Source organism: Anas acuta, chromosome 11, assembly GCF_963932015.1.
Source record: "Anas acuta chromosome 11, bAnaAcu1.1, whole genome shotgun sequence".
Lineage (NCBI taxonomy): Eukaryota > Metazoa > Chordata > Aves > Anseriformes > Anatidae > Anas > Anas acuta.
This window is the reverse complement of record NC_088989.1, coordinates 9,368,601-9,381,967: the sequence shown is the minus strand read 5'-3', so window position 1 is coordinate 9,381,967 and position 13,367 is coordinate 9,368,601. Positions and strand designations below refer to the sequence as shown.

The 13,367-nt window shown below is 37.6% G+C and overlaps 1 protein-coding gene across 1 annotated transcript in view; it reads left to right on the top strand.

The window, feature by feature from the left end:
- PRKAR2A (protein kinase cAMP-dependent type II regulatory subunit alpha) overlaps positions 1-13,367 on the top strand; it is a 56,814-nt gene that overhangs the window by 27,317 nt on the left and 16,130 nt on the right. The window contains exons 3-4 of the mRNA XM_068694590.1: positions 9,035-9,087; positions 10,508-10,591. Coding sequence (XP_068550691.1) covers positions 9,035-9,087; positions 10,508-10,591 — 137 coding nt within the window. The remainder of the gene's footprint in view (positions 1-9,034; positions 9,088-10,507; positions 10,592-13,367) is intronic.

The window sequence follows — 13,367 nt, the reverse complement described above, 5'->3', positions numbered from 1 at the left end:
CACAGAGATTCTACATGGAGTTTTGTTATTTATTTATTTATTTTTTAACCCCAGCTATGTTTTATCATGCAAATTCAAGCCCAAATTACAACATTCTCACATAGTTTTGTTGTACATAATGAACTGAAAGCAAACACACTGGAGGAAATCTCAAAATGCATAACATAATAAAGGCTAAAAAGGCAGTTTTATGCTTAGTGCAAGGCATGATTCTGTGATGTATATATTTGGAGTGACTTCAGGAATTGGAAGTGATTTGCATTGTTCATGTTAATAAATAAAGTAGCACTTTATTTGATTTAAATATGAAAGGATGTTTCATGTGTTTTCAGGAACTTCCCTGAGTCATTTTTAACACAACACCACCTCAGGAGACTGCACGTACTCCAAATAATGCAAAGCTCCAGAGGTCAGCATGCTAAAAACTAACTACAGGGAGTATAATGCGCTTAAAGCAATCTCAGTTAGGAAGTCCTGTGACCACTTTTATAGTGATCTTATTTAAAGAGAGGCTTAATAAATCATGGCTTGGCTGTGGGAGATGGGTATTTGGCTGCCGGAAGCACTTACCTGATTCCACAATTACCGTATCTGAGTGTATATTTCCCACATCTCCAGAACTGGGCACAGGAAGGAGAGTATCCTTCTTAAACTCACTAATTCGTATCAGGAAAGCACAGAACTTACTGCTTATGAATAAAGCGCACAACTTCTAACTGATTAAGTTCTGCCTAATTTTAGTCTTTTGCCAGACTGGCTCAGCTGTGGGTTTCCTGTACATCCATTTATTCAGCGAGCCACTAAAATCCAGAGTTGACTCATCCTAAAGGTAAGTTGCATCAAGTCAAATAGTTGTGTGTTCTCAGTTACTAGCAGAGCCCCACATTTACTGCACAGCTAGGCAGAAATGAAGGTAGCTGCTGTTCAGCTGGGTTTTGTTTGGTTTTTCCTCAAGGGATCAGACAGTAGGTTTCTGCATTCCCTGCTTTGCCTGCCTGCCAGGATAGGATGCAGTCATCTCAAAGCACAGGGATCCGAGGACTTCCACATCACTCTACACACAATCTTTTTGTGTCAAAACCATGCTTATGTTATATTGTTTGCTGTTACTATGGGTAAACATAGCAATACTCATTCCGTTAGGGATAATGGATTTTTTCATCTATTTGGACATTCTCTATAAATCCTAAAAAATCACTTCAAAGTTTCTGAACCATTAATTTCAGAAATGCCTTCTAACACATCAACATCCTTCATTTCTCTGTCGTGATCAATGCCAGGAAGATGCAGGTGATTTTCATTGCTAAATACCTGCTGTTCTAACACACGAGTACTTTGGTGCACTTTGCCTAAGATGCTGGTGGTTCATTTATAATATCATGTGCCTTATTGCAGGTTTAGCAATTCACGTATCAGAATCCCAAGTATAAAAACAGCAAATGCCTTGGTCTGGAGACTGAAAGAGAAGTTCTTATTTCTAAAATGGAAAAACACTACTTCTGTTTTATTTCTCAGCTAGATTGTCTTTCCTATCTATTCTTTGCAACTAAAAGCCTGGCAGATTTATTTTTATTTTTTTATGTTGTGGAGGTATGCATTTGGGCCATTTCTTGGAACTTGTGGTGTTTTGATGTAACCAGAATGTGAAATGACCATTCTGCATGCTGTTTTTGACTGAGACGCACGGTATTATTGTGTTTGTCAGGCATGTCGACATTTTGGTGCTTAGTTTCTGGTTTTATCTGCTTTGGTTACATAACTATTTAGAAGTGTGGTAAGATTTATGTGACTGGCTCAAACAGAAGATCACTAAAGCTGAAGGTTTACTTCTACAATTGTGAAGCTGGGTGCTCTGAAATAGTAGTAGCATCATGTTTTCCAGGAGACCTTTTTTATGGATGACTATCTCATCGGTAAGGCTCTCTTAGAAGGCTTGACCAAGGTCAGCAGCATGTTTATCCATGGCAGCCTTCTGATTCCTGAACTTGCAAGAATAAAGCTTGCTTCACATGAATTTCTCAGGCAGCAACACACACAATGGTAATATCTAATGCTAAAATACTTTGGTATTTTGTTTAAAAGTAGAAAAAGAACTTAGAAACAAAAGTAGCAACCTTTGAATTACTGTTTAAGATCTAAAGGACTATGTTCTGGGTTAGGTTGTTCCCATGTCAGAGCTGTGAACTCTTGATACTGCCACATGGAAAGCTTTCTGTTTTAATCAGTCCTCTACTGTGATGGAAAGCTTTTTGTTGTTGTTACTTTTCCTGCAGGCTTGCCTCCTACTGCCAGGTCCAGAGCAGACTGTCTGATGGGATGCGGGGCTCTACTGTCACGAGTAGAGACGTGGAAGCCAAAAATGCAGCGGTCCCACTTGTGGCTTAGTAGTTGGCTTCTGCAAAATCATGTAATCTTGTCCTTTGGCTTCTCCAGCTGTACAAAAGAGACACTGCTTGCAGAGTGCTGTGTTTGATCTATAGAGTGCTTTCATGATAAGTCATACGTAAATTGTAGGATTTAAAATAATAAAAAATTACAATCTAGAAATTATGTAGAATTATTGGAGTGTACGCAGATACGTACCTTTAGAAGATTTTATTTAGAAGGATTTTATTTTTTTTTTATTCAGCTTTTTTTTTTTTTTTTGGTGGAACAAAATAATAGCCTTACAATTTTATTATTTGCCAGAACCTGAATTCTGTGATATGGGATGGTAGTAGCCCCTTGTGAGCACACAAAATGGAAGGATGAGCTAAAGTACTTCACGTAACTTGTACATAAAGGTATTAAGTAAAAGTTGTGCTTCTAAATAATTCAACAGGTGACTAAATACAGCAAATACAATGATAAACATTGGTTTAAAAAAAAAAAAAGTAATGTTCATCAGGTTGTACCAAAGAGGTAGAAGAGAATTCTGTCCCCAGCCCTGCATCAACACAGGTTTTATTTTAACTGCTCCTGAGTAGAAAGAGGATTTCAATAAAGATGTACAAGTAGAGGATTGTCTTCTGAAGATTTACTGTAAAGAAAAAAAAACAACACACAACCACGTTATCATAGACGTCTATTGTCATAGACGTTGACATTTATAATTGATTATGGGTTATACTCTGAGCTCACAAGTGAAATCAGTATGAAGCAGGAGTGTGTGACACTGGCATTAAGGTTTTATCACAAGCCATTGTCACTGGAACTGTTGCATTTCTTTCATGGTATGTCAGAAAGAAGACAAGCTGGAACAGCCTGATGTAGATAATAGGCCTGGAAAGTATGTAAACATACCGAGGGAGCAGTTATCAAAGGTTTCTAAAGGCAAGGACAGCAAGCACTGTAATACATCATCTGGTTCTTTTAAGTGATTGCAATCCCCCAGCCTCCTTGGGCAAAAACGGCTCCCCAGGGTTGTGCCTCGGGTAGCTGTGATCCAGACTGGCTCCTTTCAGCCTCTGTCTGCAACCTCATTTAATGCTTTGTTAAAGTAGTGAAATACCAGTAGTGTCCGTGTCAGAGATGGGCATGTTCGGGTTGGGTTAGGAACATGAGCAGTGCTTTGGGAGAGCCAGCTAAACATTGCTACCTTTTCTTCTCCTAAGCTACCTGTGGTTAGTATCTTCACAGTTACTCTATAATGCAGAATAACTCTGCACATGTCGAGTTGTTTTCATTCTATTTCACTTTAAACTTTTAAATTAAATTTGTAGCTGTTTCCAGAACTGAAAATCCATTTTTTTTCCTTTGCCACTTAGATTAATTATTTCCGAATATTTATAAACTGAAGTTTTTTACACTTTGTTTGACGTATACGGTCATGGGAACAGTGGTGTGGTTTGAATGTTTTGTGTCAGTATCTGATGGAGATCTGAGGGGGTGTTGTTTGCTCAAGTCCCAGTCGCTGTAAGTCGTGTCTCAGTTGTGCCTCTTGGAGGATTAGGAATGAATTTGTTATCATCTTTGACACGGTGAGATCTTTAACTCAGGAAACAGTGCAACTGCTAAACCAAAAGTTACCGAGCTATCCAGTAACAAAAGTGAGAGGAAACTTGAATTTGTTTCCTGAAGTACAGCAGATCATATTGAGCTACGCCAGCTGTTTGAGCTTCCTAAGTTCATCTGGACTGCATCGGTTTGGAAGTGCCTGCTTTAGCAACTCAGCTGTCAAAGAGGGAGTGAGAAGCCACTGGAAGCGGTCACCTCTCCAGCTGGCGTACTGCTCGCAGAAGAGGCTACACATCCATCCCCTAAGAGACAGACTTATGACATGCAGGAAGCTTTGGCAAGCTCAAATGCAAGAAACCTAGCCTAAAACATAGTGCAAGATTACCGATCCGAATAAGTGGCTGGAAAGTGGCTCTGCATTTGCTGCTCTGGGCGGATTTTTATTGATGGGTCTCACAGGATGCTCTAGAGGTAATGTATCCTTCTGAGTAAAGAGGAGTGAATAGGATTTCACTCCAAAGTACAGAAAGTGCTATCCAAAATTACACAGAGAATGACAGAAGCAGCATGTCTTTGCTGCTTCTTCCGACAACAGCAAAAATATCAACAAAGCATTTGGCTTATATAAAACCCAGAATTTTGGTGTCCAGTATTAAAAACTTTTCTTGTTTGTCCAAAGGTCTTCAGTTCCCAGCCTCTTGGCTGCTATTTTGAAAGAAAGGAAAAAAAAAAGTGATGTCAACCATGTGTTTCTCACAAAGGCTTTGCTTACAGGAGCTGAAACATTCTGCAATTTGCATAGAGCACAAGGACTTTGATCTTGACAAAACATATTTTGCAAAGCAGTATCTTGGGTGCGATTAAAACTTGCATAAACAAAGCTGATAGTTGTAGAGGCCAACTTTTCTTCCTACTTTCAATTCTCTCCCCACCTCTTGCTTCCCCCCTCACCCCCGCCAACCACAGCTTATGTCACTGCTGCAGCCAGAAAGATTTTTATTGCTTTCAGATGCTGTCACCTGCATAACAAAGCGCAGATCGAAGTTGCATCATTTCTGAGCCTTCAGAAGTGTTAACAGATGTGCTGCTTCTTGAAAGCCAAAGAAGGTGCTGTATGAGGAGAAAGCTAAACTAGCTGTAGAAGCTGAACAAGCTAAGAGAGGCAAAATGTAGATGTTAAGATTAAAAAAATAAATAAATAAATCAAAGCTTTTCTCCCTAAAGCTTCTAGAGATTGAAAACCTTTCTTTTTCAAAGGTATTTGAACTGTGTTGGTAGATTTGGAAAGTCGCTTGGTCTTCATGAAGTGTGTATCTATGCTGATACAGCTATGCTGTTGGAAATATGTGATCAGTGTGTGTCACTCCTGTGCGGGACTTTCAGTGGTGTTTTCATACCTAGCATTTGCTCAAGGGCAGAGTTGTGCTGAAAATCTCAGATAGGTGTGATTTCAGAAGTCACTTATTTCAAGATATTTATGAGATAAAAAAAAAAAAAAGCTTCGTTCTGAGGAGTGCAGTGCAATACTGGAACAGGTCTGCCATGGAGCTGTGAAGTTTTTACCCAGGGAGATTCCCAAGTCAGTCCTGATCTAGCATTGCAAATAACTCCCCTCTGAGGGTAGGTTGGGCTGGAGAGAGATCCTTTCTAACTGATGTCTAAATGAGTCTGAAAAGATGCTGCCAAACACATTTATTTAGGGCAATCTTATGAGAATAAGCTTGCTGTGGCGTATCTGTTTTATTAGGACACTAAGATAGTTAAAATATTAATTCAGACACGTATATAATAATAGAGCAGGTATTTTCACTCCATCAAGGTGAAAGATCAAATAGCTTTCCATTGGGACTGGCTGTACTGCAACTTGAAAACGAGTGACTTTCAGGCATCCTGAAATTAACTTTCCTAGATTTCTGCTGGGTTTTGCATAAGTTCAGTGTAGTTACGGGAGTTCTTGTCAATCCAGGACAGAGAAGCAATGCTGTTTGAGCACAGAAAATGCGAAACATCGAAGGTAAGTCTGACCCGCGTATCTTGATAGATGATGCGTTCAACAGTGCAGTCTTTTGCAATTAATTTATCAGTTAGGAAAGGTAGAAGGAAAAAAAATGGGTGTATTGAGACACGAACCACAGAATGATGTTGATGTAATGTTCTCCTTTTCTTTTCCTTAGTCATGTTTTAAAGTATTTGGAAAATGGTAGTCATTATGTATTAATATGGGTAGGCTGAAGAGCTTTCTGTGGGCCTTCCAGCATATCACGGTATTAGGTTAAGCTTGAATTCAGAACTCATCACTTTTTTTTTTTCTTTTTTTCTTTTTTTTTTTACCACCCACCAGCAGGTATGTTGCATTGTGCTGCAGCTCTGCCTGCAAGCAAATAAAGTCTTGTCAGCCAGAGCTGCCCGTTGAAATACAAAATGCCTGCCCTGTTCCTGCACGAATAAAGAAATCTCTGCAGTAGGCTGAAGAAAAGTCTTCCCGTTATACTTTTCTATTTGATTTTTGCCACGTTTTTATTATATTTCTGTAGTGCCCCTTGTCATGTTGAAGTGATTTCCATATGTAAGGGAAAAGTCCTAGGTGTCCTAGTCCGTACCCGTAGCGGGTTTCAGGAATCTGTTTTCATTCTTACTGGATCGTAAGATGAAATGGGAGAGACTTAAATGTACAAATCCCAAACAAAACTGTTTGATACTGGGTTGTTTTGTTTGCTTTGTGATAATGCTTTGCTCTAATGCAGTATACTATGGCAGTGAAACTTGTCTTCCCAAGGAAATCTTGGAGAACTTCCTCAATTAGCAGTAGTTACCCTGCAGTTGAGGCAGGAACAGAACTTAACTTGCAGCTTAATATTGAGAATTTAAATGATAGCTTTATAATGAAGTATGATGATGTCGGAATTCGTAGGTATGCACCTTAAATGTGTTTATATGCCAGTAAGAGACGTAGGTAGGTGCTTTTATAGTACTTATTACGGTACGTAATAAAGAATCGATCTCTAGTTACTGGTAAGATATGCTGGTTATAAAGGAGAAAGATAACTTTCATCTCCGGTTTTACTGTACTGGATAAAACAAGGAGCCTTTCTTTGAAGAAAATGTTTCTTATTAGAAAATTCAAAGCTTTCATAATAGACATTGATCTGTGCTGTAAAATGAAAGGAGGAGGAAAGCTTTCACACAGAAATGCTAATAATGTTCTCTTTGTTAGTGCCTTTTTGTAGCGTATTAAGGGAATGTTTGCCTATCAGTCCTAGTTCTGGACTCTGAGCCGTCTACCTTCCCGTAACGCAGCCATCCTGGGGCTGTGCTCTACACCATACCATTTTTTCAGCATTGGAAGGATGCTCTTTATCCTTTGTGAAAGACCTGCCCTAAATACGGGTGGTAGACCACTTTTTTAAAGTAAAAGCATGTGTTGTAAGCACACCGCTGGTGCACCGTTTCTGTATTGTGAATGGTGCAAGCCAGAAGAAGCAGTACAACGCCGGGTTTATTGTACTGATAGCAATAAGTGCTCATTAAATAGCTAATGATTATATGATTGGGATGATTGGGATTTTACATTGTGGTGCAATGAATGGAATGCTTGCATTGTATTCTAGTCTCTTCACTGTCTCCAGGAAAAAACAAATCAAAATGTAATTTGCTAGAAAAGACCTGTACCTTTTAGGCAGGAAAAAAAAAAAAAAAAAAAAAGGCAAGTCTTTCCTAGCAAATTATGCTAAACTTGCACATTTCTGTAGTCCTTTCTGAAAGCACGACAAGGTCAATTGTTGTATATGCATTTTCAAATTATTTGCAAGTTGCTGAATGCTAGGCAGCCTTCTAGATTTTTTTTTCCTGTCTGCTTATTTTTATTTATACTTTCTAAGTCCATTCAGTTATTATATGTCATTGCAGCGAGCTTCTGGGCATTCTGCCAAGTCTTCAGTATTGTCAGGATGCTGGATAAAGTACAAAGAAAAATGCGTGTCTGTGTTTCCTTGTAAAATTTTACAAGTATTGTATAGTCTCAGCAGTAAGACCGTCCTTATTACAGCAAGAGCAGGAGAAGATGAACACAGGACTGACTCTTGCTTTCTCTGTCTGTGCAGGTAGTTAGAATGTAGAGTTCACTTTGACATGTATGAACGGCAAATGTCCATGAATTAATAAGGAAATCTGAACCAGGGATCTAGGCTTCTGTCAAGCAAAGGTTTTTTAGTATTGTAAAACTGTGTAATAGCGTAACTGTGAAAGTGAGCCTTTTCTGAAGAAATAAAACTGGACAAAAATAATTTGAAATTTTAGAAGCTCATCATTATCATTACCTCACCTGTAACTGATCCTGTAATTATAATGACTTGTTTGGAAGCCTTGTTCCTTTGCACTGGAGTGTATGGTTTCCACAAATATTTTTTTTTTTTTTTAAAGAATAAGAACAAATCAAATTGTGTGATTTTTGCAGTGTCATTTTCATATTGGAACTGGATGTTCATTTGATTCAAATGTAATAAGATATAGGAGCATATTGGGGGAGGGGATTACACATTTTTTTAAATAGAATATTAATATCAGGCTGATTATTCCTTTCCCAGGTTAATTTCTGAGTAAATATGTGATTCCTCTTTATTAAAGCAAACAAACAAAAGCTGTAGATACTTGCAAATTTGCCTTGAGGAAGAGTGAGTGCCACATGCCTCTTTGCCCTTTTTTCAGTGAGTTTTGCTATATGCAGTGTACTGCAGAGAATGGGGCAATGTAGCTGCAGTATTTTTGCTCTGCCTGTTGGAGAGTGTGTTCATAAATGAATCGGAATAGTGATTGTTATGCTTTGATAAAAAATAAAAGGAAATCTACCTGTGCCCGAGTACTCAATAGGCAATGTTACCTTCTGTCATAAGTTACAGACTTCTTACATGAGTTTGAGAACAGCTCTGCTGTGCTTGTTCTGAGAATAGATAGAATTTAAGTCTCTGACATCATTACAACATAAGAAAAAGTTATTTTTTTTTTTACCCTGTAGGAAATTAAAATACAGATAATGAATCCAGAGGAAATAAACTTGCTTTGTTTGATATTATTATTCTAATGTACTTTTTTTTTTCTATAGTTTGTGCTGAGGCTTTCGATCCAGATGAAGAAGAAGAAGATACAGAACAAAGGGTAAGAATGAATGAATTACACCGTGCTTGGTTCTCTCTACAGCCTGACAAGCAGACGTCAGTATGTGCGACTTCCTTAGCATTTGTGCATTTCATTCTGCGAGGTGGTGAGGTGTGCTGTCACTGACAATGTGACATTGCTCTGAACCTTAAGGCTACTTTATCACGTACACTCATTTTGTCACTGTAGCTTTGATATAGTTTTACTTTAGAGGACTTGATATCTATACTTACGTCTGCCATCTATAAAAGTTTGGATATTTTCTTTTCTTAATTATACTTAACGCTTGTTGAGGGAATTCCTAGAGTACTGGTGCTGTTAGGAAGGTTTAGTTAAACTCAAGCACAGCTGTTCCTTCATGGGTATTTGAAATTCCTCGCATGCTTTTCATTGCCTTCTTGTCAAAGCTGTTTGCCTGGGTAGGAGCAATACTTCCTTGAAAGGTTTTGAGACTTGTGACCACCTGTTGTTCAATTGTTTTTGAAAGTTGGAAATTTCTAGGAATTGCAAGTCCAGGTACTGTTATTGTCTTTCTTTAGAGATGTTTTATGTGAGGAAATCCTGTAGCCTGGCTGGTGAGGGTCAGTGTTTTCTCTAGGGGCTTCCTGATGTTCCATTTCCAGATTCCATCTCACTGATGCTTACATTTCTGCAAGGAAAAGTCTAAGTCTAATCTAATTTGTCTTGAACGAGAAGATAGTTCATACATAAGATGCTAAAAAAAAAAAAAAAAAGGAAAAAAAGACTGTCTGACAATCAAAATGGTTTTAAACCTGGATACATCTATTTCATCAAAAGTGTTAATTTTTCTGACTGCTGGCTCAAAATCAGTAAAAAAAAAATATATATATATATATATATATATGTATGTATGTATTTTCAAATGAGGTCTGCTACTCAAGCTTGGACAAAGAATATTTAGAAATGCCTGCTAATGTAACAGTTTTTCAGAACTCCTGTTATTCCAGAAATACAGTTAATACAGTGAATGTGAACTTATTAAAGCTTTTTATACATTTTCATAATTATCCCCCCAATCAAAAAAGAGCAGATAAAGATTTTTATGAGACACAGTGAATGTTGGTTACTTTAACACGATGAAAGGTTTATTTGTGACTGTATATAAAGCTCAGTTAGAAGGGAAGGGAAAGGCATCCTTCACTGTCTCTCTTCACTGTTTTTTAACGTGTGTTAATTGTCAGTGTAATATTTTTCCGTATTTTCCTTTCACTCTGTCTTGCATTGTACATTTATATGTAAATAGTGTTTATGCAAACAACAAAAAAGAACTTTATACTATGTTACTTTAAAATTCTGTTTGTGTTTTCATTTTGAAGTGAAGGTTCAATTTGTAATCATATTTCTTTGCTGTCATGACAGTTTGTGTATTTTTACTTTTTTTTTTTTTTTTTTTTTGAAGGTAGTTCATCCAAAAACTGACGAACAGCGATGCAGACTGCAGGAAGCATGTAAAGATATCCTACTCTTCAGAAATCTAGATCAGGTAATATCAGTTTAAGGAACTCTAAACTGGAGTTGCTGTTTTGTAGCTTGATCTAACAGTCCAGACACTGTTTTTGTATTGTGATAGTTCATAAAATTTAATTATAAGCAGACTGGCTTGGGGCATGTATTTGGAGATTACCGTCAATGAACAATACAAACAGGTCAAATTGTCAGTTACTGTGACTGTTAGATCACTGTCCCTGCAAATTATTTTTTTTTTTATGTTTTTGTTAGGAAGAAGTATTTTATAAATTCTATTTGTCTGTTACACCTGGGTACCATTGCACTTCATTTGCGTTTCCTGATGGAACGGCTCATAATTTCATGGGCAATTTAAAATTGAAGTAACTTACGCAATTTATAATTGTTGAACTCTGTCTACATTTGCTTGATTTTAGATTGCTTCACCTTTTTTTTAAATGTCAGTGTGTCAGTAAATTTTCTGCAAGTGAATGTAAAAGTAATATTTTTAGATTGTCCTTGTTCTTCTTCATCTTGCAGATTTATTGCTGAAGTTAATAATTAATTGCTGCTTGCTTCCGCATGGGGTTTTAATGATGAGCGTCTCCATTGCTGCTGGCTCTTAGCAAATGTAATTGTGTTTTTTGCTTTTCATTTTTTTAAATGAGGTTTGTAGGATAGTTCAGGTATGTAGGATAGTTCAGGAATGGACCTCTGGAAATAATAAAATCCAGCCTCTGAAAGACCACAGAACAAGTGCTTCTCATATCTGATTTGGTGTTTCCATCAAAATGGAACTGACATCTCCACTACAGGTTGATTTTATTTTATTTTTCTATTGTACTACTATTGTACTACATAAAAACAAAGGGGAGGAATGAAAGCTCTAACACAAGCAGTGGTCCCTGCATCTTCCTGGTTTGAATCAGAGCTTTGTCTGAGATATAAAAGGCTTTAGTTTATGGTTTCAGAAATGCTGCTCAGCTTTCCTTGAAGTTCTCACAGTTATTGGTTGCTGTACAACCTCCAAGAGTCATCGAACTGCATCCCCAGAGGAGTATTTAAAAGCTTTTGACTGCAGTAAGCTTAAGAAATTCACATTCAGTCAAAAAGTTTCCTTGAAAGCTGTCCTTTCAAAGACTGTTCTTTCGCTGTTCTGGGATTCTGTCATTGTATCTATTTACTTGAGACATTTAAAATGCTCCTTTTGCAAGTAACCTGATTGTGTATAGTAAAAAATGAAACATCTAAGTATATTCAGCAGCTCAAGGGGTATGTACAAAACGTGATCACTATTCAAATTGATTAGGCCGATCTTTTAGCTTCCAGCAAAATAACCCAGAAGCAAAAATTAATAAACAGTTCATACTCAAAGGTGACTTTGAAAAACATATCTGAGCTGAAAAAGCGGACTTAGAAAAATACTGCTTCTTGGGAAAAGCTTTCTAAGCAACTGGGGAGAGAAGTAATGGAAATGGTCTTAACTGCAGCTGTTGAAGACTCCTGCTTTAAGATAGCACATGGCTGAAAGATGACTTCAGTACGTACATTAATTATAGTATGACAAAGGGCACTTCACAGAGAGGGGAGTATTTTCCTAGTATTAAGTATACCTTAAATGGTGTATGGAACTTGCCTCCTTTCACCCCATAACCCAATAATTTCTTTTTAACCTCCTCTGCACAATTGGGAAATATGACTTCTGTGGAAGGTTACCTACTGAATAGCGAAATGCTTGGCTGCTGCTTTTGCTTGGTGTATAATATCCTTTAATAATTGTGAGGAGTATTTACAAAGTAAGGCTCAAAATCTGTTCTTTGCTCCTTAGCTTCAGAAGAGTGCCATGTAATACAGTGTTTTTTTTTAAAAAAAAAACAAAAAACAAAAACACACAAAACAAACCATAAAACCCTTCAAGGAGTAAATGTGTTTGTGTGACTCGAGTGTCCTGGCCAAATTCATTCCAAATTCATTCCTTTTCCACTGGTTGCATGTGGGTGAACTGTGCTGAGTTTAGGTCCAGTGACTCAACTGCCCTTTTAAATGTCTTACCTTGTATGATTAGTTGGTATCATACTTGGTATCAAATACAAAGGAGCTGATGTCCAGTGGATCACTGCTAGCAAGGTTCACACAGAACTTTGGACTGAAATCAATCCAGATTTATCAGAGTTTAACCCTGAAGTTTTGAGCATGCCCAATGGTACACCTGATTTATGCTTCAATCTGAAGTGCAGGGAGAGTAGGTAATCTTTCTGCTGTTTAAAGCTGTGAGTGAAATATCATGTGTATGCTCCCCAGTATCTTAGAAAGGAGTTTGTAGAATTTTAGTTACAACCGAATTTCATACTGGGTGAGAGCAATACCTCTTATCCTTAGCAGCAAGGCCCGTAGGCATCCTCAGTACCCGTATTTGAAACGAGGGTCTTACCGTTCAGGCATCTGCTAGAGCTTGTCCTTTTATTAACAAAAGAGCTCAGTGTTTCATTTACTTAAAAATAAGTCTGCCTGTTTATCCTCCAAATAAAACACTGCTGAGTTACAGTATTTTTAAAAAGCTTTTTAAGTTTTATATTGCTTGTTTTCTGACAACTGTTACTTAAATGCATGCTGTGAAATAAGTGGCTGAACGGCATTCAGGCAATGGTTCTTAATTTAGTTTAAGTATCAAGAGAGTTTTTAAGGACAAGGGAATAAAGTTTGAGTGAAATGAGAGGCAATATTTTCAGTGTAGAGCCAGTGTAGAGCCAAAGCCACCTAGAACTAAGCCTAGCGCTGACTCGTCTGGAGCTGAGCGGTCTAGAGCCCCAAGG